Raw genomic sequence first — 27,715 nt, forward strand, 5'->3', positions numbered from 1 at the left:
ACTCATTCACCACTCTCCAAGCAAAAAAAAAAAATAAATAAAATAAAAAATCTAGTTCTAACACCCATGCTAACTACTACACTCTTACTCAGTTTCCAAGGATGTCCCCCTAGATCTCCCACCACCAGGCCTGTTCTGAAAAATTTCCTTTGAATTAATCATGTAAAAACCCTTCAGTAATTTGTATGTCACAATCATATTTGCCTTTTCCACCTATCAACCAGTTTCTGTAACCCACAAATCTTCAACCTGTCATAAGGTTCATTCCATAGACCTGCTACCATCTTGGTCACACACCTATGGATCCTCTCCTTCTCCTTATCACGAAGAAACCCTGGCACCCAGATCTGTGTGCAGTAATCAAGATGTGTCTTATCAAGGCTCAATAAAGAGGAACAATAATGTGTTTGTCTCTGCTCATTAACATATTCTTTGGTAATCAAGTGATCTGATGAGTTGCTTTAGCCACTCTTGCTATGTGTCCCCTCAACTTTATCTCCCTATCCACTAACACTCCCAAGTCTCTGGCTTCATCAATTTCCTGAAGTACAATGTAGTATACAACTGTAATGAACTACTCTCTGATGGTAATCTTTTCATCCCAAAATACATAACCTTGCCACATTAAACTAACATTCATTCACATTGCCCAATCTGCCAATCTATCCAAATCATCCTGCAATATTTTGACATCATCTGTATTAACTATTGCTCTACCCAACTTGGCATCATCTCAGTTCATTAATGATACAAGAAAGGATCTGAGAGGAACTGAACAGTTCCTCTCAGATCCTTTCTTGTATCATTAATGAACAGATTAAACAGTAGCGGTCCAAGAACAGAATCCTGTGGCACACCACTAGTCACAGGGCTTCTTTTGGACTCTACCCCTGAATGAACTACTCTCTGATATGTCTCCATCAACCATCCTCCTATCCATCTCACCAACCCTATATCCATCCCCATATGCTGCAGTTTACTGATTAGAATTTCATGTGATATCCTGTCAAAGGCCTTTGCAAAGTCCAGCAGTATTACTGTAAACCCAGCTGAGTTGAATAAAGGTAATGGATAATGAGATACTGTATAGGGGGACAGCATGGTTTTATAAAACGTGAGCAGATCACTGAGGCATGACCTACCCTTTACAAAACCATGCTACCCCCCATTGGATAACCTAGAGCTGAGACTAAAAGTAAACAAAAGGGCACTGACAATTCTCTCACTGCTTCATGTAAAACTCTAGCTGGTATACCATCCACTCACACAGCTGTATTCACATTAAGGTCGTGTAATATACTATGCACCTCCATTTCATTTACCTCAGTTTCCATATAATTTTTGTATAATTCCCTTCTTCTTCATGTAGCTTCCTCAGTGAGAGGGTGCAGCACCATTCCAGTTCTCTCTGTTGGTGGTTTTCCTTTTTGTTTCTGCATAGCCATGTGATCTCATCCATGATCTTATATCTTCAAGCCATGTCCTTCGTTTTTTGCCTTTTGATCCGTTTCCCATAATTTTTCCTTCTAAAACTGTTAGTACCCTCTGTCCTGCTGAACCCCTCAGTACATGTCCTGTCATCTTTCTCTGGATCATTTCTCTGGAAATGATCCAGAGAAAGATGAGAGATTTCCAGGGAGATCTCTGTGTTCTTTCTTTTTAGGACATCTTTATTTGTCACATGTTCTGTCCATGAGATTTTCAGAGCTCTCCTATAACAAAGGATGTCCCCCTAGATCTCCCACCACCAGGCCTGTTCTGAAAAATTTCCTTTGAATTAATCATGTAAAAACCCTTCAGTAATTTGTATGTCACAATCATATTTGCCTTTTCCACCTATCAACCAGTTTCTGTAACCCACAAATCTTCAACCTGTCATAAGGTTCATTCCATAGACCTGCTACCATCTTGGTCACACACCTATGGATCCTCTCCTTCTCCTTATCACGAAGAAACCCTGGCACCCAGATCTGTGTGCAGTAATCAAGATGTGTCTTATCAAGGCTCAATAAAGAGGAACAATAATGTGTTTGTCTCTGCTCATTAACATATTCTTTGGTAATCAAGTGATCTGATGAGTTGCTTTAGCCACTCTTGCTATGTGTCCCCTCAACTTTATCTCCCTATCCACTAACACTCCCAAGTCTCTGGCTTCATCAATTTCCTGAAGTACAATGTAGTATACAACTGTAATGAACTACTCTCTGATGGTAATCTTTTCATCCCAAAATACATAACCTTGCCACATTAAACTAACATTCATTCACATTGCCCAATCTGCCAATCTATCCAAATCATCCTGCAATATTTTGACATCATCTGTATTAACTATTGCTCTACCCAACTTGGCATCATCTCAGTTCATTAATGATACAAGAAAGGATCTGAGAGGAACTGAACAGTTCCTCTCAGATCCTTTCTTGTATCATTAATGAACAGATTAAACAGTAGCGGTCCAAGAACAGAATCCTGTGGCACACCACTAGTCACAGGGCTTCTTTTGGACTCTACCCCTGAATGAACTACTCTCTGATATGTCTCCATCAACCATCCTCCTATCCATCTCACCAACCCTATATCCATCCCCATATGCTGCAGTTTACTGATTAGAATTTCATGTGATATCCTGTCAAAGGCCTTTGCAAAGTCCAGCAGTATTACTGTAAACCCAGCTGAGTTGAATAAAGGTAATGGATAATGAGATACTGTATAGGGGGACAGCATGGTTTTATAAAACGTGAGCAGATCACTGAGGCATGACCTACCCTTTACAAAACCATGCTACCCCCCATTGGATAACCTAGAGCTGAGACTAAAAGTAAACAAAAGGGCACTGACAATTCTCTCACTGCTTCATGTAAAACTCTAGCTGGTATACCATCCACTCACACAGCTGTATTCACATTAAGGTCGTGTAATATACTATGCACCTCCATTTCATTTACCTCAGTTTCCATATAATTTTTGTATAATTCCCTTCTTCTTCATGTAGCTTCCTCAGTGAGAGGGTGCAGCACCATTCCAGTTCTCTCTGTTGGTGGTTTTCCTTTTTGTTTCTGCATAGCCATGTGATCTCATCCATGATCTTATATCTTCAAGCCATGTCCTTCGTTTTTTGCCTTTTGATCCGTTTCCCATAATTTTTCCTTCTAAAACTGTTAGTACCCTCTGTCCTGCTGAACCCCTCAGTACATGTCCTGTCATCTTTCTCTGGATCATTTCTCTGGAAATGATCCAGAGAAAGATGAGAGATTTCCAGGGAGATCTCTGTGTTCTTTCTTTTTAGGACATCTTTATTTGTCACATGTTCTGTCCATGAGATTTTCAGAGCTCTCCTATAACATCACATTTCAAAGGCCAGTATCTGTTGTCTTACTCTCTTCTTGAATATCCAGGTCTCACTTCCATATGTGAAAACTGACCACACTAATGTTGTTATCATTCTTTTCTTTTTCTCGATACCCACAGAACTTCTGAGCAGATCTGTATTTTTCAAGAAGGCATCTTTAGCTATAGCTGTTCTTATTTTTATTTCTTTATCTTGCTTTCCATCTGCAGTAATGTAGGTGCCTAAATATTGGTATTCTGTTGTATTTTCAATTTTCATATTGTTTATGAATATATCTGGATCAGATCTTTTTTCTTTTGAGATTTTGATAAATTTGATTTTTTTTTTGCATTTACAGCAATCCCTCAATTAGTGGCCTAATGCGTTCTTTAAAACAGGTGCATCAATCGAAAATGAACTAATCAAATATAATAATCCATTGAGAAAAGTATAATTCATTCCTCAAATTTCTTTTTTGAACCTTAATTTTTTATAAAAGAATTAGGGTATGTCTCAGAGCCTAGTTAAAGGAAACCATGAAAGACAATAAAACATATTCAGAATATAAATTTTATTATTTTACTTCTTAACAAAGAATTGAGCTAACGTAGTTTGGCGGACATTTTGTTTCTTTTTTTCATACAACCGATGAAATGGCCCTATTGCCTCCTCTACTCTTCTGCAAATTTTACTGCTTCTCTCTTCATCAGGGTCAGCCTCTAAGCAATGCTGCTTAAAAACTTCGATTGTATGAAAAATATTTTCAAATTGTTTCTGTTAAATAATAAAGTAACGTAAAAACCACAATGAAATCTTTAATTAGTAAAAGGACAAATATTTCGTACTAAAATTAATAGTACATCTTCAGTGTCTGTAACAGTAATAGGAATGGAATACAGGCAAACGTTTGGTGGATCACCTATTAAAATACAATTGTTACCATGTGCTAGGAAATAATAGAAATAACAAATTTAATCTATTAAGATAAATAGTTTTTTACATAAGATAAAAGTCTCCCAGATCTTTGAGAGAGACATACAGTCATTTTTATTTAAATTCGGTCGGTGTAAGATAGTTTCACTACTTTCTTTGAATGGGCGTTCATATTTGAATCTGCATCTATGGAGGAGAACTGCTTTATCCCACTGGACACTGAGTAGAGTCAATACTGTGCTGGGCCAGACCAGACTTCAGAGGTTTGTTATAATCAATATAATATTGATGTTCTTTTATTCTTTTTTCCAAAGAACGGCCAGTTTGCCCAAAATAAGAGACATTGCATTCACAAGGTATTTGGTAAACGCCAGTCAAAGATAGAGAAGACAGTTTATCCTTTGTAGAAGGTAATAAAGAAGAAATTATGTTGATAGGAATATATGTTGGAATCAGTTGATACTTTTTCAGAATTCTACCTATAGGTTCTGAGATAAATGGAATGTATGGAATAGGAACTCTGCAGACTGTTGAAGAAACTGTAGGTATTGGAACATAAGAGTCAAGTATCTGTTGGATTTGATTGGAGTTGTAATCATTTGATTCCATTAACTTTTTAGTGATGGAAAGTTCTTGTTGTAAGATTATTGGAGAAGAGCAACCTTTATGTGCTCTATGAATTAGAGATTTAAGAATGCCAATTTTTTGAGACATGTGGTGTGCAGACTTTTGGTGAATGTATCTGCCAGTAAAAGTGGGGTTTTGAAAGATGCTTGTAGATAAGGTACCAGAGGACGTTCTAGTAAGGAGGATGTCCAAAAATGGTAAAGTACCAGAGTTTTCTTTTTCCATAGCGAATTGGATGCGTGGGTGAAGGTTATTTATCCGTTGTAGAAAAGTGGAAATTTCATCTTCAGTGTGTGGCCAAACAGCAAAAACATCATCGACGTAAAGGTACCAAAGAGATGGTTGAGGATGAATGGATGAGAACATAGTATCTTCGAATTGTTTCAAATAGTAGTTTGCCAAAGGCGGAGACAGAGGGCTACCCATGGCAGTACCTTCAATTTATTTGTGGATTTTGTTTTTCCAACTGAAATAACCTGAATGGATGACATATTCGAATATCTTTGAGATATCTGAAGGGTAATCTTCATATAATGAATTAACTGTGTCGGTTAATGGGATATTGGTGAACAGAGAAATGATGTCAAAACTGACTAATATTCAGAATCTGTAATTTTTATATCTTTGCTTTGTTCAAGAAAATCTGTCGAGTTTTTTATATAGGATCAGGAATGACCAGTGAGAGCACTTAAGGAACGTGATAATACTTTTGCAATACAATAAGTTGGAGAGTCAATGCAATTTACGATAGGTCGTACAGGACATCTTCTTTATGGATTTTTGGGAGGCCATAAAGATGAGGAGTTCTTCCAAAGTAGGTGCATATTTTATCCATGTAGTTCGGATCCCAACTTATAATCTCATCAAGTAATTTATTTAGCTGTTTAATTTGTGAATTAGTAGGATTACGTGTGATATCTTGGTAGGTCATGGTGTCTTCTAATAGGCTGGATACTCTTGTCTCATAGTCAGTCTTATATCGCACATTCGCAAGGTATTTGGTAAATGCCAGCCAAAGATAGAGAAGACGGTTTATCTTTTGTCGAAGGTAATAAAGAAGAAATTTTGTTGATAAGAATATACGTTGAAATCAGTTGATACTTTTTCAGAATTCTACCTATAGATTCTGAGATACCTGGAAAGTACGGAATAGGAATTCTGCAGACTGTTGAAGAAACTGTAGGTGTTGAAACATAAGAATCAAGTATCTATTGGATTTGATTGGAGTTGTAATCATTTGATTACATTAACTTTTTAATGATAGAAAGTTCTTGTTGTAAGATTATTGTAGAAGAGCAAACTTTATGTGCTCTATGAATTAGACCGACTATGAGACAAAAGTATCCAGCCTATTAGAAGACACCATGCCCTACCAAGAGATCACACGTAATCCTACTAATTCACAAATTAAACAGCTAAATGAATTACTTGATGAGGTTATAAGTTGGGATCCGAACTACGTGGATAAAATATGCACCTACTTTGGAAGAACTCCTCATCTTTATGGACTCCCAAAAATCCATAAAGAAGGCTGTCCTGTACGACCTATCGTAAATTGAATTGACTCTCCAACTTATCATATTGCAAAAGTATTATCACATTCCTTAAGTGCTCTCACTGGTCATTCCTGATCCTATATAAAAAACTCGACAGATTTTCTTGAACAAAGCAAAGATATAAAAATTACAGATTCTGAATATTAGTCAGTTTTGACATCATTTCTCTGTTCACCAATATCCCATTAACCGACACAGTTAATTCATTATATGAAGATTACCCTTCAGATATCTCAAAGATATTCGAATATGTCATCCATTCAGGTTATTTCAGTTGGAAAAACAAAATCCACAAATAAATTGAAGGTACTGCCATGGGTAGCCCTCTGTCTCCGCCTTTGGCAAACTACTATTTGAAACAATTCGAAGATACTATGTTCTCATCCATTCATCCTCAACCATCTCTTTGGTACCTTTACGTCGATGATGTTTTTGCTGTTTGGCCACACACTGAAGATGAAATTTCCACTTTTCTACAACGGATAAATAACCTTCACCCACGCATCCAATTCGCTATGGAAAAAGAAAACTCTGGTACTTTACCATTTTTGGACATCCTCCTTACTAGAACGTCCTCTGGTACCTTATCTACAAGCATCTTTCAAAACCCCACTTTTACTGGCAGATACATTCACCAAAAGTCTGCACACCACATGTCTCAAAAAATTGGCATTCTTAAATCTCTAATTCATAGAGCACATAAAGGTTGCTCTTCTCCAATAATCTTACAACAAGAACTTTCCATCACTAAAAAGTTAATGGAATCAAATGATTACAACTCCAATCAAATCCAACAGATACTTGACTCTTATGTTCCAATACCTACAGTTTCTTCAACAGTCTGCAGAGTTCCTATTCCATACATTCCATTTATCTCAGAACCTATAGGTAGAATTCTGAAAAAGTATCAACTGATTCCAACATATATTCCTATCAACATAATTTCTTCTTTATTACCTTCTACAAAGGATAAACTGTCTTCTCTATCTTTGACTGGCGTTTACCAAATACCTTGTGAATGCAATGTCTCTTATTTTGGGCAAACTGGCCGTTCTTTGGAAAAAAGAATAAAAGAACATCAATATTATATTGATTATAACAAACCTCTGAAGTCTGGTCTGGTGCAGCACAGTATTGACTCTACTCATAGTGTCCAGTGGGATAAAGCAGTTCTCCTCCATAGATGCAGATTCAAATATGAACGCCCATTCAAAGAAAGTAGTGAAACTATCTTACACCGACCGAATTTAAATAAAAATGACTGTATGTCTCTCTCAAAGATCTGGGAGACTTTTATCTTATGTAAAAAACTATTTATCTTAATAGATTAAATTTGTTATTTCTATTATTTCCTAGCACATGGTAACAATTGTATTTTAATAGGTGATCCACCAAACGTTTGCCTGTATTCCATTCCTATTACTATTACAGACACTGAAGATGTTCTATTAATTTTAGTATGAAATATCTGTCCTTTTACTTATTAAAGATTTCACTGTGATTTTTACATGTTACTTTATTATTTAATTACTATGCCACAGGTTCCACTAAAAATGAAATTGTTTCTGTGAAGTCTCTTTTGGCTGACTATCAGTGGTTAAATTTTCTTTATATTCTTTGGAATCTTCCCGCTGTGCATCCAAATTTAGCAGGTCGGAATCACTCAATTCTTCAGAATGAGATTTAATTAATTCTTGGACATTATCATTTTAAAGTTGCCACTTTAAAAACTACAATGATCATAAAAGAGAAGTTAATTTTCTGACATCTAATAATAAACAACGTTCATTATTACATGTCAGTCAAAAACTTTGTCAAATGCTTTTTCAAAGCATTTGACAAAGTTAAAAGAAACATATTATTTAACATATTAAAAGAAAGACAAATACCAAATAATATCCTAAAAGCTATCACAAGTACAGGGTGTTCGGGATAAATTTGACAGTTTCGTAAGGAAAAAGAAAATCTTCTTTGTATCTATTAAATTTAATGAATTGACAAAAAAACATTACAGGCAGAGTTAATTACAATACTATCAACAAGATTTACTCAAAATAACCACCATTAGCATCGATCACAGCTTCAATTCTGCTTCGGAACTTTGAACAAGCTGATGCTACAGTCTCCCTGGGAAGGGCCGCAAAAACTGTTTTAATTTTATCCATTAACTGGGCTTTTGTATTACTGGAAGTGCGATTGGTGTCTTTTTCAACTGCGCCCCATACAAAATAATCCATGGGGTTAAGGTCTGGGGAGTTTGGAGGCCAAACATTTGGACTGGTGAAGTCGTAGAAATTTTCAGACAACCATTTTTGACTTTTCCCAGAGGTGTGGCAAGGGGCCGAATCCTGCTGCCATACATACGGCCTACCATTGGCTACCCTTGTTATCCAGGGCTTGACTACAGTTAGCAACTCCACGAACAAAGCCCGAATTCCAATGCCAGGGTTCTTCAACACCTGTTCCTGCAGATTTGCGAGGAATTCTGCTGTACGAACGCAATCAGATCATCTGCTAGGGATCTTTCTTCTTGCTACATCCTCGTAGTCACCATTGCAAGTCTCTAGTTCATGCCTGATTGTTTTTACTGTATTCAGGGAGCATTGGGCAGCAGTCGTAATATCCTTATTTTGATGGCGGGCACGAATCATCATGATACAAGTTATTCTCTTCCATGATTCAGGTGGGTTCCAGCTATCCATCCTTTCTGACATCTTGTATATGAATGAAGAAGGGTCCAAACTTTTAAATGAAGAGAAGTGTGTGTTAATACATGTAACTTACGGAAAAATATAATTAATTATAAATATGTCAAATTTATCCCGAACACCCTGTATATATGAAAATAATCAAATACAAATAAGATTAAATCACGAGCTATCATATACAAGAGAGATAAACCAAGGGGTCCGACATTGATGTCCCCTCTCAGCAACTCTTTTTAATATCTACTTAAATGAAATAATAATAAAATGGAGTAAAAATTTACACCAAGGAATTAAACTTTCACCTACAGTTAACTTAAACACTCTCCTCTTTGCAGACGACCAAATAATAATTACAAATTCTGAAGATAACTTACAGAAAGCTATTTTAAATCTAAATGAGATATCCAAAGATTATGGTATGATAATATATCAACAGAAAAATCAAAAACTATGGCCTTTAAAGGACAAGATCCAGCAAGAACTAAAATAGTAATAGATAACAAGATCTTAGAACAGGCGAATTCATTTAACTACCTAGGATGTATGATCACATATGAAAATGAAAAAGATATAAACGTAAAAATTGCAAAATATTTAAAAATAACAGGCGTAATTAACTCTATATTTAAACCAAACCTAGTTCAAAAACAAACCAGACTAAAAGTATACGATACATTAGCCTTACCGGTCTTAATGTATGGAAGTGAAATCTGGATAATAAAACAAAAAGGCAAACAAAGATTAACAACAGCAGAAATGAAGTTTATGAGAAAAACTGCAAAGTATACCCTATTTGATCACAAAAGAAACGAAGATATTATGAAAGAATTAAACCAAAAACCAGTAATAGAAAAAATTAAAAAATATAAACATAAATGGATGGAACACGTTCAAAGAATGAAAACAGAAAGATTACCAAAACAAGCCTTAAAGTACAAGCCATTAGGAAAAAGAAAACCAGGACGTCCTCTTAAACGATTCAACGGTTTCTTGTTATAGGCAACTGAGAGGCAGCTACGAACGGGAGATAATCCGATTAACCTTTCTCTTCAGCGTGAGGGTTTATCACACCTTCTAATGGACATGACAGTCAAATTGCACTTCTTATCCAGGTTCTTTAAACAGGTGGGCTGAATCTTATCCAGATTTAGTTGGACGTCTATAGACGTCCCAGCCGGTAGGAAGGTTAATATAACTTTGTAAAATGTTTTAAATCGGTAACTAAATTATTTCAGCCCACCTGTTTAAAGAACCTGGATAAGAAGTGCAATTTGACTGTCATGTCCATTAGAAGGTGTGATAAACCCTCACGCTGAAGAGAAAGGTTAATCGGATTATCTCCCGTTCGTAGCTGCCTCTCAGTTGCCTATAACAAGAAACCGACTGGTGAATGATTTTTTAAAATAGTTTGCCAAAAAACGTATAGATATAAAATTTTTAAAATCTGTAACATTTATTTTGAAGATGTATATAGGCACACTAATCGAATTTTAGAGGCACACTAATTGAATTTGGGTATAAAAAAAAATGACGCAGTAGGTTCAGTCATTTGATTAATTGATTTCGGTTTTCTGCTATTAGAATGGTATCATCAGCATATCTGAGATTGTTGTATTTTATATCATTGATACTAATTGCTATTTTTTGTTTTTCAATCTTTTTCATCACTGTCTCACTATAGATATTAAATAGATTTGGTGAAAGATACAACCTTGTCTAAATCCTCTTTTTATTTTCACTACAGAAGCCTCAGAGTTAAACAGCTGCATTTTCTGTTTGTAAATCATTTTTATAATCTTAAGTACATGATCTTCTATATCTAATTTATCTAATATATTGAACATTTTATTATGTTTTACCCAATCAAAGACCTTCTGAAAATCTATGAAGCATATGTAAATGTTCCTTTTTCTTTCAAGTGTACTTTCTATTAGTATTTTTTAGTTCCAGGATAGCATTAATGGTTCCAATTCCTCTTCTGAAGCCTTTCTGTTGTTCGTCTCTTTCAATTTGCTTGTTAACAATGGTTAAAATAATTTTAGATGCATGGGATATTGGGCTAAAAGTTCTGTAATCCTCACAATTTTGTGCATTATTTTTTTTTGGAATTGGTATGCTGATTGATGTTGTAAAAACTTCAGGTAATTCTATTGTTTTATAGATGTCCTGAATGGATTCCACTAAATAGTTGTTATTATTGCCAGTCAAAGCTTTCAGCAACTCAGCTGGGATATTATCACACCCAGGGGATTTATTATTAGGAAGATTCTTAATTACATGTTCTATCTCCTTTCTTGTCGGTAGAGTGGTATCTGTTGTTACGTTTAACTTAATGTGTCGTGAATCATCTATCACGGTGTTTCTCAAACTTTTTTCGACTACAGGAGACTTCACAAATCCTGAAATTTTCACGGAACACCTTTGGTTATTTTGTAATAACATGTAATGTATAAATTAATAATTAATTGGTAATTTAGCTGATTTTTATTAATAATCAATAATTGATAATTATTAATTATTAATTAATTAAACATCAATTAAACCATCATTAAATTAATTTGTGCTGCCAAATTAATTTTAAAATGACAAATTCCAGAACTTCTCGCAGAACACCTATTCACCTTCCGCGGAACACTGTTCCGGGAAACACCGGTTAAGAACCGCTGATCTATCATGTTACCATTATCATCATCATAGAGATCTGATAAGTACTCCATTCATCTTCCATTTATCTTTTCCTTATCAATGATTATGTTTCCATCTTTGTCCTTGATGTTATTAAATTGTGTACGTTTTGCTTTTCCATTCAGTTCTTTCACTTTCAGGAATGCTTCTCTGGTTTCGTTCCCATTTTGTAATTCTTCTGTCTCAGTGCACTGCCTATTTATCCAGTTTTCTTTTTCCATATTATTTCTGGTACCGTACTCCTGGCATTCGTAAATAAACACAACAGTTCACATTTAGGTCTGTAATCAGTCCTATTCAAGCAACTTGTTATCCTTAATGGTTATTCATAAAAAAAGGAAACTTTTAAGAAATGAGTATTCACCACATTCAACTACAGATATAAGATACTGAAACTCTATCTGCTCAGTGGAATTTCTGCTTGTGTAGTCACTCTATTATTTATATTTTGGACTGCAAGAAATTATAAGATTAGGGAAGATGGACAGAAGCAATAGCAGCATTTCTCATTCTTATGAGAAAAATGAAAACTCGTACTATCTACAAATGGGAGTGGAATAAAACTACAATGCCATTCTTGCAAGAAAATTTCTTATTGTATCATATTAAAGAATCTAATGAACTATTCACTTGTGGAATTTTAAATCAGAATAATGAATTAGTTTTGCATGGTGTTGGAAATTGTGTATGAAATTTTGTAATATTTCAGAGCTCAATTATGCTAACAGTTATGAAAAATTAATACGAGCAAGTCGATGGCTTACATGACATTTGCAGTATAGCATGAGTAGTTTATATATTTATTGGTATTCCCTCAATGGAATCACTGTAGGGGGCAGAAATATTAATAACCTAAGATATGCAGATGACACAGTTCTTCTAGCTGAAAACAAATATGACCTCAAAACTTATGGATGAAACCCTCAAGTATAGCGAACAGTATGGCCTCAGTTTCAACTTTAAAAAGACAAAAATCATGATAATTTCAAGAGAAAAGAAAATACCAAAAATATGCATCAATATAAAAGGAAATAAATTAGAACAGGTGCAAAAATACATATACCTTGGACACTTGATCACAGAGAATGGCAAAACAGGAGATGAAATTAGAAAAAGGATTGAAATTGCAAGGTCAACTTTCAACAGTATGAAAAATCTACTAACATCTAGAGAATTAAATCTGAAAACAAGACTAAGAATCTCCAAATGCTACATATGGTGTACATTATTATATGGAATAGAGACATGGACACTCTCCAATCTAAGTGTGAAAAAACTGGAGACCTTTGAAATGTGGATGCTGTGAAGAATTATGAGAATATCATGGAAAGACAACAAGACATATGAAGAGGTACTAGAGATGGCAGGTATAAACAGGAGCCTGATGAAAGAAATTAAAAAGAGAAAAGTCAGATATTTTGGACATATTCTGAGACATAACTGCCTCAACAAGTTACTTCTCGAAGGAACTGTTGAGGGAAAGATAAAGAGAGGAAGACAAAGACTGGAATGGATGAAAAATATAGAAGATTGGACCTATCTCTCATATGAGGAATGTAGCAGAGAGGCGCAGAATAGGACATGGTGGAGACACATGGTAGTCAATCTCCTGGAGGGAGAAGACACCTGCCAGGACAGGATCTTCTTTGCATTTTATATTAACCAACAAGCCTCTCGTAAAGCTACTATATGCAGTGTCGGCTCACTATAAAAAACTTAACAATTGTAGAAGTAGGCTGTCATAGCAGATAGTTTGACAACCTAATTGTAGAAGTAGGTTGTCATAGCAGATAGTTTGCTGTAGTGTTATTTTCTTTAGCATCATTTGTATGGACATTTGTTAAGATTCTCAGTAGTTTATTATATAGTGCTTTGTTATGTTGGTTTTTGCTATGGTTAGAGTGAGTTGATGGTATTTAGGTAATGAAACTTATATTCTTTTAATTTTTGTTTATTATGACAGTGAACCCAGTTGTTTATATAAAAATATCAAACCTAAAACTCATTCACTATCTCTGCTTCCACCATACCTTATAGCAATGCACTCTAATCATTCCCCCCCCCCTTGTTCCCATTCATGCAGTCGCTGAATAATCTTCTTTGCATTATTAATATTATTCAGTTCCCTCATCAACTCAAATGTTTCTGTCATATCACCTCTTCTCCTCCTATCCACTAAGCTTCCTGGTTATATTCCTTCACCGGCCTGGTTGGCCAAATGGATAGTATATCCGCTCTTTCCAGCCAAAAGGCTGTGGGTTCAAATCCCCTGTGGGCATGGGTGTTTGTGATTGTCTGTGGAAATAATAGTTGTTGTTGACAGTAGATGCCGTTGGTGTAGTTGTGGTCAGTTGGTGATTGAATGGTGGAGATGGAGTTGTAGAGCAAGTGCCCTCACTTGATGAGTCCTTAAACTCCCCAGAGGTGTCAAATAATAATAATAATAATCTAGCCAGTTATATTCCTTTAATCTAGCTAATATTCCACATCACTGATATTCCTTCTTTTTTTTTTTTTTTAATGCAGACACATGAGTACTGTGGTAAAAGTTTTTTTTCACTTGGTTATAAATTAAAATAAAGATGACAAGAAATTATATTCTTGTTTAATCCTTTATATTAAGTTTATTACTTAATTATTTATCCTGACAGTTTGCACGTGAAAGATCTTCATGTTGAAAGTTTATTTTTCACTTGGTTAGACTATAATAAATTTAGCTTAATCCTTTATCCAAGTGTGAGCAAACAAAGTTTGTGCCTGAAAATATCTTCAGGACTGGGGTAAGGTAGTACAACACCGGGAAACTCATAGCAAAGGTGGACCAAGCTAACATCTCTCCTATCTCAGTATCTCCCATAATGCAAAACACATCTCCTTGCGCATATGTATAATGTTATGCATTAAGGGAAGGGCCACTACCCAGATTAGTTTCGACCTTTATTGAGGTCTCTTCAGTGGGAGCAAGGCCCAGAGGTGGAGATACCAGGCAGAAGCAATGGCAGGTCATCTTTACCTATAGGAGTTGCCAAACGGTGTGCCACCTTTTTATTAAATTACTCTGGATTTAGAGAAAGATGTTGAAAGTTTATTTTTCACTTGGTTAGACTATAATAAATTTAGTTTAATCCTTTATCCAAGTGTGAGCAAACAAAGTTTGCACCTGAAAATATCTTCAGGATTGGGATAAGGTAGTACAACACCTTACCTTCCATGTTAAAACACCCAGTCATGCTTTCATGGGGAAAGTCACACTTTCCCCCTGAATATTGTCAAAATTAAACAACATGGAGTGATATGCAGACTTTCTGTTTTCAAGAGTGGGCCTCCCGCAGTAAGACTTGTGACTCTATGGAAACCTGAATCATAATAATGATGATAATAATAATAATAATAGAAGTGTAAACTGACACTGGTAGATGTTACTGGTCTTGTTTGGCTGAGTTGTGAGCATCCATTCTTTAACAGACAGGCTGTAGGTTTGAATCCCATCGTGTACATGGATATTTTGTGAATGTCTTTAAGTCAGATAAATTTTATTACCTGCTCTGCAAGACAGTGTAATAAATTTTATTACCTGCTCTGCAAGACAGTGTAATAAATTTTATTACACTGCCTTGCTTATTGGAAGTCTGAATTGGTTGAAAAGTTCTATGTTTGGTATTTAAAAGCAGGGGTTCCAGATTATTAAACTCTTAGCTCACCTGTGCCACTGATGTACTATAAGCGAACAGTTTTTTTTTTAATCACATTAAAAAAAGCCCTTTTTTCCATCTAATTTTTTAATGCGATCAAAGTTTTCAACCCGACAACTTTAATTGATCTTCATCAATTAAAGTTGATGAAGTTCAATTCTCTGTTTCCAAGATGACCATATCTGTTCACAGTAGATGTCTAGATATCACTATAAAAACCTTATAAAGAAGGATAATAACCTCTCTCTCTTGTTGGTGCTTTGATCTTCTTCACATCCAAGTTATGCTTTGAGCTATTTTATCCATTTTTGTAACATATATTCTGAACTTCATATTTCATGTCTGCTATTACCCTCGAATTTTCAATGATTTATGTGCTGTATATTTCTGTATGCTAATATATCCTTGAATTTGTTTAGAGTGTCACTTTTTCTTAATAAAGCTAGTATTAGACATGTTAATAATCCATATTCTATCATTTATGCAATTTTTCACATAAATCCAGTGACTAAAGAAGTTTAATCTGTAAACATGAAAATTTGCAGTCTTGAAACTCCATAAAGATCTAGAATAATTCTGATATCGTATATATAGTAGATATTTGCAAATAAGCTATCTATTTTTTCCTTTTTCAAAAGATATTTGTTATAAGTTGGACTCATTATAATTATCTGACCTCCATGGAGTCAGATACACATCATGAAAGTAATGTATTAAAAAAAGGGTGGCACACCATTTGGCAACTCCTATAGATGGAGATGGCCTGCTAATGCTTCTGCCTGGTATCTCCACTTGGGCCTGGCTCCCATTGAAGAGACCTTAATAAAGGTCGAAACTAGTCTGGGTTGTGGCCCTTCCCTTAATGCATAACATTAGACATATCCGCAAGGAGATGTGTTTTGCATTATAGGAGATACTGAGATAGGAGTGTTGGTAGCTTGCTCCACCTTTGTAATGAGTTGTCCTAGTGTTGTACCACCCTACCCCATTCCTGAAGATACTTTCAGGCGCAAACCTTGTTTGCTCACACTTGGATAAAGGATTAAACTAAATTTATTATAAAGATGGGATGCAGAAGTCATGCTTGGTGAGGATATATTGTTGGAAGAAATAAGAGATCTGTGGGTGATAGTGGATAAAGATCTGAAATTTAGAGGACACATAGCCAAAATTGTGAAGACAACACAAAGGCTTCTGAGAATGATGCTGAGGACATTGACGTGTAGAAGTATGGAGATTCTTATCATTGTATAAGGCTTTGATTAGGCCACACATGGACTATTGTGCCCAGATTTGGTCACCTCGTTTTCAGAAGGATGAAGAGATGTTGGAAAGGGTCCAAAGGCGATTGACTAAGGTAGTTTCTGACCTCTGGAATGTCGAGTATGAGGAAAGATTGAGAAGATGCAACTTGCAGAGTCTGGTGGACAGGAGAAAGAGGGGGAGATATGATAGAGACCTACAAGTTATTAAGGGGTTGTTATAGGATTAATGCTGGAGAGGTTCTACAGAAAATAGTGGGAGATCGGGGGAGAACCAGAGGTCATCCCTTGAAACTGTATAAAGAGGGAGTGAGAGGCAGGTTTTTTTTTGTGCAGAGTTGTGAATGATTGGAATGCCTTGCCTGAGAGTGTGGTGTCTGCAAGGAGATAGATCTTTTGAATGTGTTCAGGCACGGTATGATGAGCTGTGTGTGTAATAAAGGGACCTCCCAGATGAGTCTTTGACTACATGAGGTCTTGGGGTAATAATAATAAAATCCAAGTACACGACTGTATATGCATCTCCCCTGCTCAAGGTATTTGTCACCTTGTTATAGTACATAAGTAAGTTGCATACTTACAAGTCCTTGTTGGCCGAGTGGTTAGCGTATCCACTTTTCAGCCAAAAGGCTGTGGGTTTGAATCCCACTGTGGGCATGGATGTTTGTGATTGTCAGTGAAAATACTAGTGGTGGTGGACAGTAGATGGAGTTGGTGTAGAATGATGGTAGTTGTGGTGCCATTGTTGGCGGAATGAGTGGTGAAGATGGAGAGTTTTCGAGTAGGTGCCCTCCCTCGATGAGTCTTTGGACTTCTTGGAGGTGTCACTTAATAATAATAAAAAGTTAGTAAAACATGAAGAAAATGTGAATTCATGTGAAATCATTTGCCTCTATATACAAATACTCCAGTAGTGAAGTTACTTACTTGCAAACTCTGTCTGCTTACAATTCAGTAAAGGATGAAACCAAGAATATAATTTTTTGGCATCTTTAATTTATAGTATAACCACATGGAAAAAAAAACTTTTAACACCAGTCTCTCTCTCTCTCTCTCTCTCTCTCTCTCTCTCTCTCTCTCTCTCGTACCTTCTTCAGATATACAGATTGGCCTATAATTTGTGGCTACAGCTTTATCACCACCTTTATGCAGTGGAAAAATTTTACCTTCTTTCCACTCTCTTGAAACCTGTGCTGTTGTAAGACTTATTAAACAGGCAGTTATTTCTTTACTGCTCAACTCCTTATTCCATGCTATTGCTGGAAGTTGTCTCCTAAGCTTGTCATAATCACCAGCCTTGTACTTCTACATATATCCTTTCCCCACAGAAGTCTGCATATGGCTAGCCACAACCCACATGATCACTCTCACCAGACTGGAGAAGAGTGCAAACCTCACTCACAATTACATTGTGATGAAATGATCAGATCTAAAACTCTTGATCCTCACATGCCCTCCTCTACATGCTGCCTGAGATAGTTATCTCTCAAGAACTCAAGAAATCCATTTCCCTTATTCCCGAATACTATCTCTTCTTTCCAATCTATGTCATCATCATCATGCCTATTAAGGATTTATGCCTAGAGGGGCCTGTTCCAACCTTAGAAGTCATCGTTGAATTTTTTTCACTTTCATATGTAATCATACATGGTAGGTAGTTAAATGAATTCACCTGTTCTAAAATCTTGTTATCTATTACTATTTTAGTTGTTACTGGATCTTGTCCTTTAAAGACTATCTTTTTTTTTTATTTTTCTATTGTATATACTAGATATTAAAGATTATAGAATGAAATTATCATTCCATAATCTTTGGCTATCTCATTTAAATTTAAAATACCTTTCTGTAAGTTATCTTCAGAATTTGTAATTATTATTTGGTCATTGGTAAAAAAGAGAGTGTTTAAGTTCACAGTAGGAGAAAGTTTAATACCTTGGTGGAAATTTTTATTCCATTTTATTATTATTTCATTTAGATAAATATTAAAAAGAGTTGCTAAAAGAGGACATCTCTGTCGGACTCCTTGCTTTATATATCTCTCATATATGATAGCTCATGATTTAATCTTATTTGTATTTGATTATTTTTATATATACTTATGATAGCTTTTAGAATATTATTTGGTATTTTTATTTCTTTTAGTATGTTAAATAAAATGCTTCTTTTAACTTTGTCAAATGCTTTTTCAAAGTCAATAAATGTAATATATATTTCTAAATTGTATTCTCTTCTTTTCAATATTATTAATTTTAGGAAGAAGGCCAGGTCTATACATGATCATCCTTTCCTAAATCCATTCTGTACTTCTAAAACAAAGTTTTCAGAATATTTTATTAGTTTGTTATTTAAAATTCTGCTATATATTTTGTTACAGGAATTTAGTTATACTTATACCTCTATAGTTTTTAGGGTCATCTCTACTACCTGTTTTAAAGATAGGGATCACAATTGTGTTTTTCCATTCTACTGGAGGGGGGGGGGTTACTAGTTGATAGATTTTATTTAAAAATAATAGGAGTCTCTCTCTCTCTTTAAACCTTATTCCTGCATATTTATATAATTCTGAATCTAACTTATCTTCTCCAGGTGATTTTCTGTTTCTTGTTTCGTTTAGGCTGATTTATTATTATTATTATTATTATTATTATTATTTAGGTCTCCATGGAGTCAAGAGACTCATCGTGGGAGGTTCTTCCTAGGAAACACAGTGTACCATACCACTCCGTGAACTCATTGACTGTTCTTGCTCTCACCACTCTATCATGCAATGCATTCCACGGTTCAACCATCCTCTACACAAAGAAATCAGTCCTCACACTCTCTTGCTCACAGCTTCCTTTCATAACTTCCAGGGATGGCCCCTTGTCATTGCTTTTTCCCACTGTTCCACCAGGTGAAAGAACACTCCAGTGTCCATGCTATAACTGCCTCTGAACAATTTAAAAGTTTCAATCATATCACCTCTCCTTCTTCTATTCACCAAAGTCTGTGTCCACATTCCTTCAGCCAATTATTATTATTATTGTTATTATTACTTGACACCTCCAGGGAATCCAAAGACTCATCGAGGGAGGGCATCTACTCTACAACTCTATCTCCACCATCCACAATCCACCAACTACAATGAACCACAACCACACCAATGCCATCTACCACCCACCACTACCACTAGTATTCACCCCATGGTGGGATTATCATAACTAACATTGTACAGTCCTGAAACTATCTTTGTTATCCACCTCTCTACCCTTTCCACAGTTAATTTATCCCCTTCAAATCCTGGGGACCAAATTTGAGAACAATAGTCTAAGTGTGGTCTGATCAGGGTCTTATACAACGAAATGATCTTCTGTCTCTGCAGGTCAGTGTCCTTCTCAGTATTGCAGCAATCGTCTGGGTTACTTTCACCACCTTTGCAATATGTCCTCTAAATTTCAGGTTTCCATCAATCATCACCCCCAGATGTCTTGTCTTCCCTGTTTCCTCCAGTACAGCTCCTCCAATTGAGTATGCAGTCTCCCATCGATGTATATTTGGGATATCACATCGATATCTCAAACTTCAAAACTTTACATTTTACTGCATTAAACCAGTACCCCTAATCATTTGCCCATGTGTCTAGTTTATTCAAATCCTCTTGCAAGGCTGCCACATCTGCATTATTACTAATAACCCTTCCCAGCATCACATCATGTGCAAACAACTGAATATCCCCTTGCAATCCATTGACAGTGTCATTGATATAAAAGTTAAACAATACAGGTCCTAGTACTGAGCCCTGTGGAACCCTACTTGTAACTTTCTGCTTCCTTGATATTGCTCCACCATACAAAACTCTCTGATATCTATCAGACAGCCAATTCTGAATCCAGTTGACTAACACAACGTTTAAATCCATATGTGCTATAACTTAAATATCAGCTTATCATGTGGCATCCTGTCAAATGCCTTTGCAAAATCCAAAATAAAGCAGTATATGCCTTTCCCTCATCACCTGCTCTTGTCACTTTATTATAAAGGGCAATCATATTACTAAAGCAAGAGCGTCCCTAACAAATCCATGTTGATTCACACAGATAACATTACCCTCATCTGCCCAACGCTGTATATGGTCCCTCACTAATTTCTCCAAGATTTTAGCAACTACTGATGAAACACTAGCTGGCCTATAGTTAGACACATCCAGTCTGCTACCACCCTTATCTAATGGCATTATATTACCTTCCTTCCATTCCTTGGGATACCTTTCCCATAGCCAGACTTTCATTGAAAAGCCATGTCAATGGAGTTGTCAGTTCTTTTGCACATTCTCTCAAAACCCATAGTAAAATACCATCCAGTCCCATAGCTTTACTGACATCCATGATACTCAGTATTTGGAACACACTCTCCACCCCTCTAAAATTTGAAACTGCCTATCCCTCTAGTATTAAAACTTGCTTCTCCAGGATGAAATACTCCAATAAAGTGTTCATTGAATAACTCCACCATGTCCTCTGCATCAATCACTCTGTTCCCATTTTTATCCCACAGTGTCATTCTTCCACAATCATTTCTCCTCCTACTGGCCAATAGCTAAAAAATTCCCTAGGATTGTCTTTGGATCTTATGCCAATCTCTTCTCATATTCCAGTTTTGCCTTCCTTACGATACTAGTCACTCTCCTGGCCTGAGTCTTATATTCTTCATGCATCTGCTCTCTACCCCTCTCCTTATATCTCTTCCATAATCTCTTTTTCACCTGCAGTTCCTCTTTGATATTGTTTGTCATCCACTTTACACCAATTTGTGTTCTCTTCTTCACTTGTGGAATACAGCTTACTATTGCTGCTAACAAATATTCCTTCACAATTTCCTAAGCACTAATAATATCTTGCCCTTCCAATTCCTCCCTCCATGGAACTGCCCCAAGTTGATATCTAAGACTATTATAATCGCCCACCTTATAATTTCACATGCATTCCCTTTTGTTTGATACTCTTGCATGTCTGTTCATCTTCCAAGTCAAAACCACATGGTCACTCTCTCCAATTAGGGGGAAGAGATGTCATCTCAGTTATTATCAACTCTTCTGATGCTATAACCAAATTCAAAACTCTTGAATCTCTTGTTCCCTCTGTTACATGTTGCCTAAGACATTAGCCCCTCAAGAATTCTAGAAATTCCATTCCCTTATTACTACATGCATTTCCCTCTTCCCAGTTTATGCTGCTGTATTTAAAATCTCTCATAACAATCATTCTTCTTGCACTTGATAAGCTCAACTGCCTAAACATCTCCTGCTCCCAACCCTCTGTACTCCTTGGCTTGTAGCAACACCCCACAAAATATCGTGTCTTACCCATCTCTACTTTATCCCATATGCTTTCAAAACGAATGCTGTCACCACCTTCCAAAGCCTCCACTCTTAGAGGACATAAGTCATCTCTTATCATAAGTAGTACTCCATCACCATGTTTTCCCTTCCTATCCTGCTGAAAAATGCTATACCCTGCTACTTTTATTCCTGTTATTATATCATCTGCCATCAACCATGTCTCCGAGATTTCAATAATCTTTGGCCAGGCTGATGCCACCAGCGACACACCAATTCATCTTCTTTATTCCAGATACTCCTGGCATTAGTATAAAGCATAAAAATGTCATTGCTTCTATACCTATCATTATCTCCTCCAGACTCCACTGGACTCAGTGTTACTTAACATCATCATCCTCCCCCCCCCCCCCCCCCAAGCACCCATTCCTTCAAGAAGCCACCCCTGCTGCCATCCACTCTACAACTTCTAGTTTCCCTGCATTGACACACCGGCTCATTCAGAAAACAGCAATCTCTCCAGATATCTATGTCCTTCCTCATTCAAAATAAGTGGTCTCTCACATACAGTTCCTTCCTGTCTTCAAATGCCCTCCAAGCATCCACATATTCCAGTTCTCTTCTGACACATTCTGGCTATTATGCTATTCATTATTACTGCTCAGTTCATCATTATCATACCTGGGTAATACACACACTGTCTTTCCTCTCTGCAATTTGTTTTGTACAACCTCAAGCATGAATCTTAGATATCTCACCACCTGATTTACACTGCCTCTCAAGTCATTCGTACCCACCATCACAATCATTTCATCCATCCTTTCACCCCACTTAATAATTTTCTAAATTTCTAATTCTTCTTTAGTTATTTCCTTTTCATTTCCATTAAATGTTTGCCAGTTATCTTTTTTAAAATATTTATCTGTCCACAATTCTGTATAGAAATTTAGAAATTCTTCTAATTTCAATTCGGTGTTTAATTTTATGTTTTCTTTAGTATCTGTACTTAAGTGTTTCAAAATCTTATATACATTGGGTCTTATTTTATATAAATCATGTTCTAAATTAGAAACAAATTTGTTCCATGATTCTCTGTCTTTTTCTGACATCTCTTTTAGCTGTGGCTCTTATTCTTTTATATTCTATTTCATCTTCTAATCTTCTACTGCTTAATCATTTATGATAGGATTCTTTTTTCATTTTTATTATTTCTTTGATTGTATGGAGGGTGGTGAATGAGTGGAATGCATTGCCTGACTGAGTTGCGAGTTCTTCTTCTGTAAATCAATTCAAGAAGAGATATGATAGATATTGTTTTGATAGTTTGGTCTCCTGCGATGAGTCTACTGACTCCATAGAGATACCAGTAATAATAATAATCATTCCATATCTTCAGTTTTTTTTTTTTTCTTTTATTGAATTTTTTGGTCTTTCCAAAGCTTTCATTTGCTGCTGTATTTAGTATCATTTTTATATTAAGCCATTCTATTTCTATTTCTTTATTTTGTTTTATTTTATCTAAATATTGGTTAATTCTTTGTTTATATAGCCATTGTATATTTGTGTCATTTAATAATCTAGTTTTATAAACAAATGTTTTAAAGTTTCTTTCTGTTCTTGTTATTTGTAGCCATTTTGGTAGTAATCTTAATTTTATTTTAATGAGGAAGTGGTCACTACTTATTTCATATCCTCTGTGAACTCATCCCCATACATACATTTACAATTACTTCAACATCCACTCTACCTATGCATGTCTCCCTATCCACCTGGGCTTCCTCCCCAGTTTTCCTGTTCTTCTTGCATTCCCATTCTCTCTTCATCTCTCACACTACTGCTGTTTAAACTGCCAAGCATCTCCATCTCTTCATTACCACTCTCCTGATCTTTTGCTTCATGTCTTCTGGTCTCTTGCTTGCATCACACTTTGCACTTCCATCTAGCAACAATTTCTCTAGTGCACTCACTCCAAAGCCATTAAAATACAATCCATCACACCTGTATAATTCCTCATAAATCGGCAACACACTGACTCTTCTTCCCACTATACTGTTATCTTTCACTCTTCTCAATAATCTCATGATATTTGCCCTTCCAGTTCCTGATGTTCACTTAAATCATTTGTCTCCACAACTAATTCTTTTGCTCATTTCCTCTTCATTCCAAAGCAATAATTATCTTGCTAATTCTTCCTCCTAGATAGCAGCCTGTATAGGCTCTCTCATTAGTTAATCCTAAGAATGGAATCTCCATACACTGAGTCTATTTTCATATCACTTGTCACCTCGTTTACCCTTTTTTGTTTCATGACTTATTTTTTAACGGTATTAACAACACCGAACAATTTTATCAAAGAGATATTTTATTAACTGCTTATATTTCACTGAATTTCAACTCAGCATCATCAGAGCACAACACACTTGTACACGCAACAGTGAGTGAGTGAAACAATACAACTGCAATGGACTAAAGATCTAAAGTCCAATTTTTTGGTGTCCTCTAACAGGAAAAAAATAAACAGCTATGTGGGAGTTTTTCTTAGGATAACAGTCTCCCAAATTTTTAGCAAATTAATGCACCCATATTTGTTAAGGTTGGGAGAATTTTTCAAAGCCATTTGCTGACTCAAAAAATAATCTTTCAGATCTGTAACGACTCCTAAAGGAGTCCTTTAGGAGTCGTTACAGATCTGAAAGATTATTTTTTGCACTGCTTTGAAGAATTCTCCCAACCTTAACAAATATGGTTTGCATTAATTTGCCAAAAATTTGGGAGACTATTATCCTAGCTGTTTTTTTTTTCCATTAGAGAACGCTAAAAAATAGGACTTTAGATCGTTTGTCCATTGGAATTGTATGTTTCGCTCACTCACTGTCGTGTGTACAAGTGTGCTGTGTTCTGATGATGATGCTGAGTTGAAATTCAGCAAAATATAAGCAGTTAATAAAACATCTCTTTGATAAAATTGTTTGGTGTTGTTAATACCATTAAAAAAAAATAAGTCATGAATAACCATCAACACCTAAGCTTAACTTTTTTTGTTTCATTCTATTCTTTTGCACACTTTCATTAATTTCCACTGAACATCTAATATTGCTTCACATATTCCTCATTTCATTTTTCATTTTCAATAACTGTTTCATCAAATTTTGCATTCCGACCATTTCACTCTCTGTCACTCCTGTAGTCTCGATACCACTTGTTCTGCTACACCTTACTTCTGTTTCCTCATTCATACTTCCTTTTGCTCCCTTATTCCTAACTTTTGCTTGTACATTCTTGTGTTCTTTCACTCCCTCAATTTTACTAGCATTCATTCCATTTCTTTCATTTATGTCATCTTTCATTTTTCAGTCTATTTCACATTCATTATCTTGTGGTCTAATAATGTATCCACTTTTCTACAAATCCATGCTTTCTCTTGTGTCCCTTTCAGTCTCTTCACAAACACATCTCTTACATTCCACCATGCATGCATACATATTACACCCACGACATTGAACCATTTTCGAAACGTCTATGTCATTAATGCCACTTGATTTTTACTCACTCACCTAGTTGCACTGGTTGACCTCATTACTACCACAATTGTGTTCTGTTTAAAGAAGGCAATTTCATTTAAGAAATTATGCCAAAAATCACACAGACACACTAAGTTATCAAAAATAAACAGTACAACACTAAAATTGAAGCAATATTGCCAATTATTACTCAAAATAGCACATCTTTTCCTGAGCTCTTTGCTAACACTACATGCCCTACAGCCCTATAATGGATGTGAATACACTTGAGGGTTTAACTTGAATGTCTTGAATGCACAATGTTTGGAAATGGTGACCATCTTTCTGCTTAGCCATAGACAGCTCACCTATTTGCTCATTGGCAGTTAATAATATCTTTAACTGGAATATATATTGATTTTAATTGACCAGTGATTTATAAACATACAACACCAACAAGTTTCGGCAACGGACCTGTTTGGCTTCTTCAGGACTTCTAACGGTAAGAGTAAACTTAAAGTGGCTAGTACAGAGAAATTGTTGGAGTAACACTATTCCATAAATTAAAAATTGAAACAGAATATAACATTATATGCATGCTCCATGCATTACATGCATGGAGCATGCATATAATGTTAAGTAATGTTATGAAATTAATCGCTATTGGGTGAGCATGCTCTGTAGTTTTAAGTGAAATGAAATTCTGGTAAACTGAGCAATCTTATTAAGGTTTTCCATATGTCAGCTATTATCATTCCCTGGTTTCTGTTCAGATTTCCTCCAGAATGGAGGACACTACTACGACATCCTTAAAATTTTACAATGTTCTGGAGGAAATCTGAACAGAAACCAGGGAATGATAATAGCTGACATATGGAAAACGAAAACCTCCAGAACATTGTAGAAATTTCAAGGATGTCGTAGTAGTCCTCCATTCTGGAGGAAATCTGAACAGAAACCAGGGAATGATAATAGCTGACATAAGGACAACCTCAATAAGATTGCTCAGTTTACCAGAATTTCATTTTGCTCAAAACTACAGAGCGTGCTCACCCAACAGTGGCTAATACAACATGCTCCATGTGTGTAATGTTATGTTCTGTTTCAATTTTTAATTTATACAGTAGCGTTACTCCAATTTCTCTGTACTAGCCACTTTGAGTTTACTCTTACCATTAGAAGCCAAACAGCTCCGTTGCTGAAACTTGTTGCCGTTGTATGTTTATAAATCACTGGTCAATTAAATTAATATATATTTCAGTTTAAATTATCTAATTGAGTGACCAAATATAGCTTAACAGTTAATAATATCTTTAAAGCATTATGCTATATCTGATAGTGCTTCTGCAATGCAGCTCTCTTATTTACTTCATTTGGAGAGGCCTGGGTTCTAATCCTATTTAAAATGTGAAGAATCTTTATTAGAGCTTTTGAACTGATAGTGAATTAGCTAGTTTGATGCAGCAGGTAATAAACTGGCATTTCCAAGGTAGCAAGGTTTCATCTGAAAAAAATATGCAGACCTGCCAGAGAATAAATACAAGTAACATATTAGATTAATCTCATAGTTTCAATTTCTTCAACTATAATTCCAACAAATCTAACCCACTATCACATCCATGTTAGTTAACAACAAATTACCTTATGTTACAGGTTCTGATATTTTTTTTATATTTCAGACTTGTCTCTGATTATTAATTGAAACAATCATTAATTTAGTCTTCTAGAATCTCTGAAGATGAAGAAGAATATCACCAGGATAGAGCAAAACTTCTTCAGCAGATATTATCTTTGTTGGATGCTGCTGGAAAATTTGAAGATGAGATGATGCTCATACCTGTCTTTGAGGATGAGGGGTAATTAGTTTTAATAATAGGCTTAACCTGATTGTGATAATTTTTGTTTATACAATATCAAAGATTCAATTTTAGAATTCATGAAATTTGATACTTTGCTAGATAAGATAGTGTGCATATTTGTTTACTTATTATTATTATTATCCAAGCCTCCACGGAATCAAAAGACTCATCGTGGGAGGTCATTTTTAGGAAACACAAAGTTTATCATACCACTCCTTGAACCCATTGACCATTCCCACTCTCTCAGGCAA

At 35.6% G+C, this 27,715-nt stretch overlaps 1 protein-coding gene across 1 annotated transcript in view; it reads left to right on the forward strand.

The window, feature by feature from the left end:
* The window catches only part of LOC150098320 (cilia- and flagella-associated protein 157-like), a 210,169-nt gene that overhangs the window by 125,481 nt on the left and 56,973 nt on the right, over positions 1-27,715 (forward strand). The window contains exon 10 of the mRNA XM_090405148.1: positions 27,325-27,461. Coding sequence (XP_090261274.1) covers positions 27,325-27,461 — 137 coding nt within the window. The remainder of the gene's footprint in view (positions 1-27,324; positions 27,462-27,715) is intronic.

This window comes from Typopeltis vanoorti, chromosome 15, assembly GCF_054136105.1.
Source record: "Typopeltis vanoorti isolate ZY-2024b chromosome 15, IOZ_Tvanoo_1.0, whole genome shotgun sequence".
Lineage (NCBI taxonomy): Eukaryota > Metazoa > Arthropoda > Arachnida > Uropygi > Thelyphonidae > Typopeltis > Typopeltis vanoorti.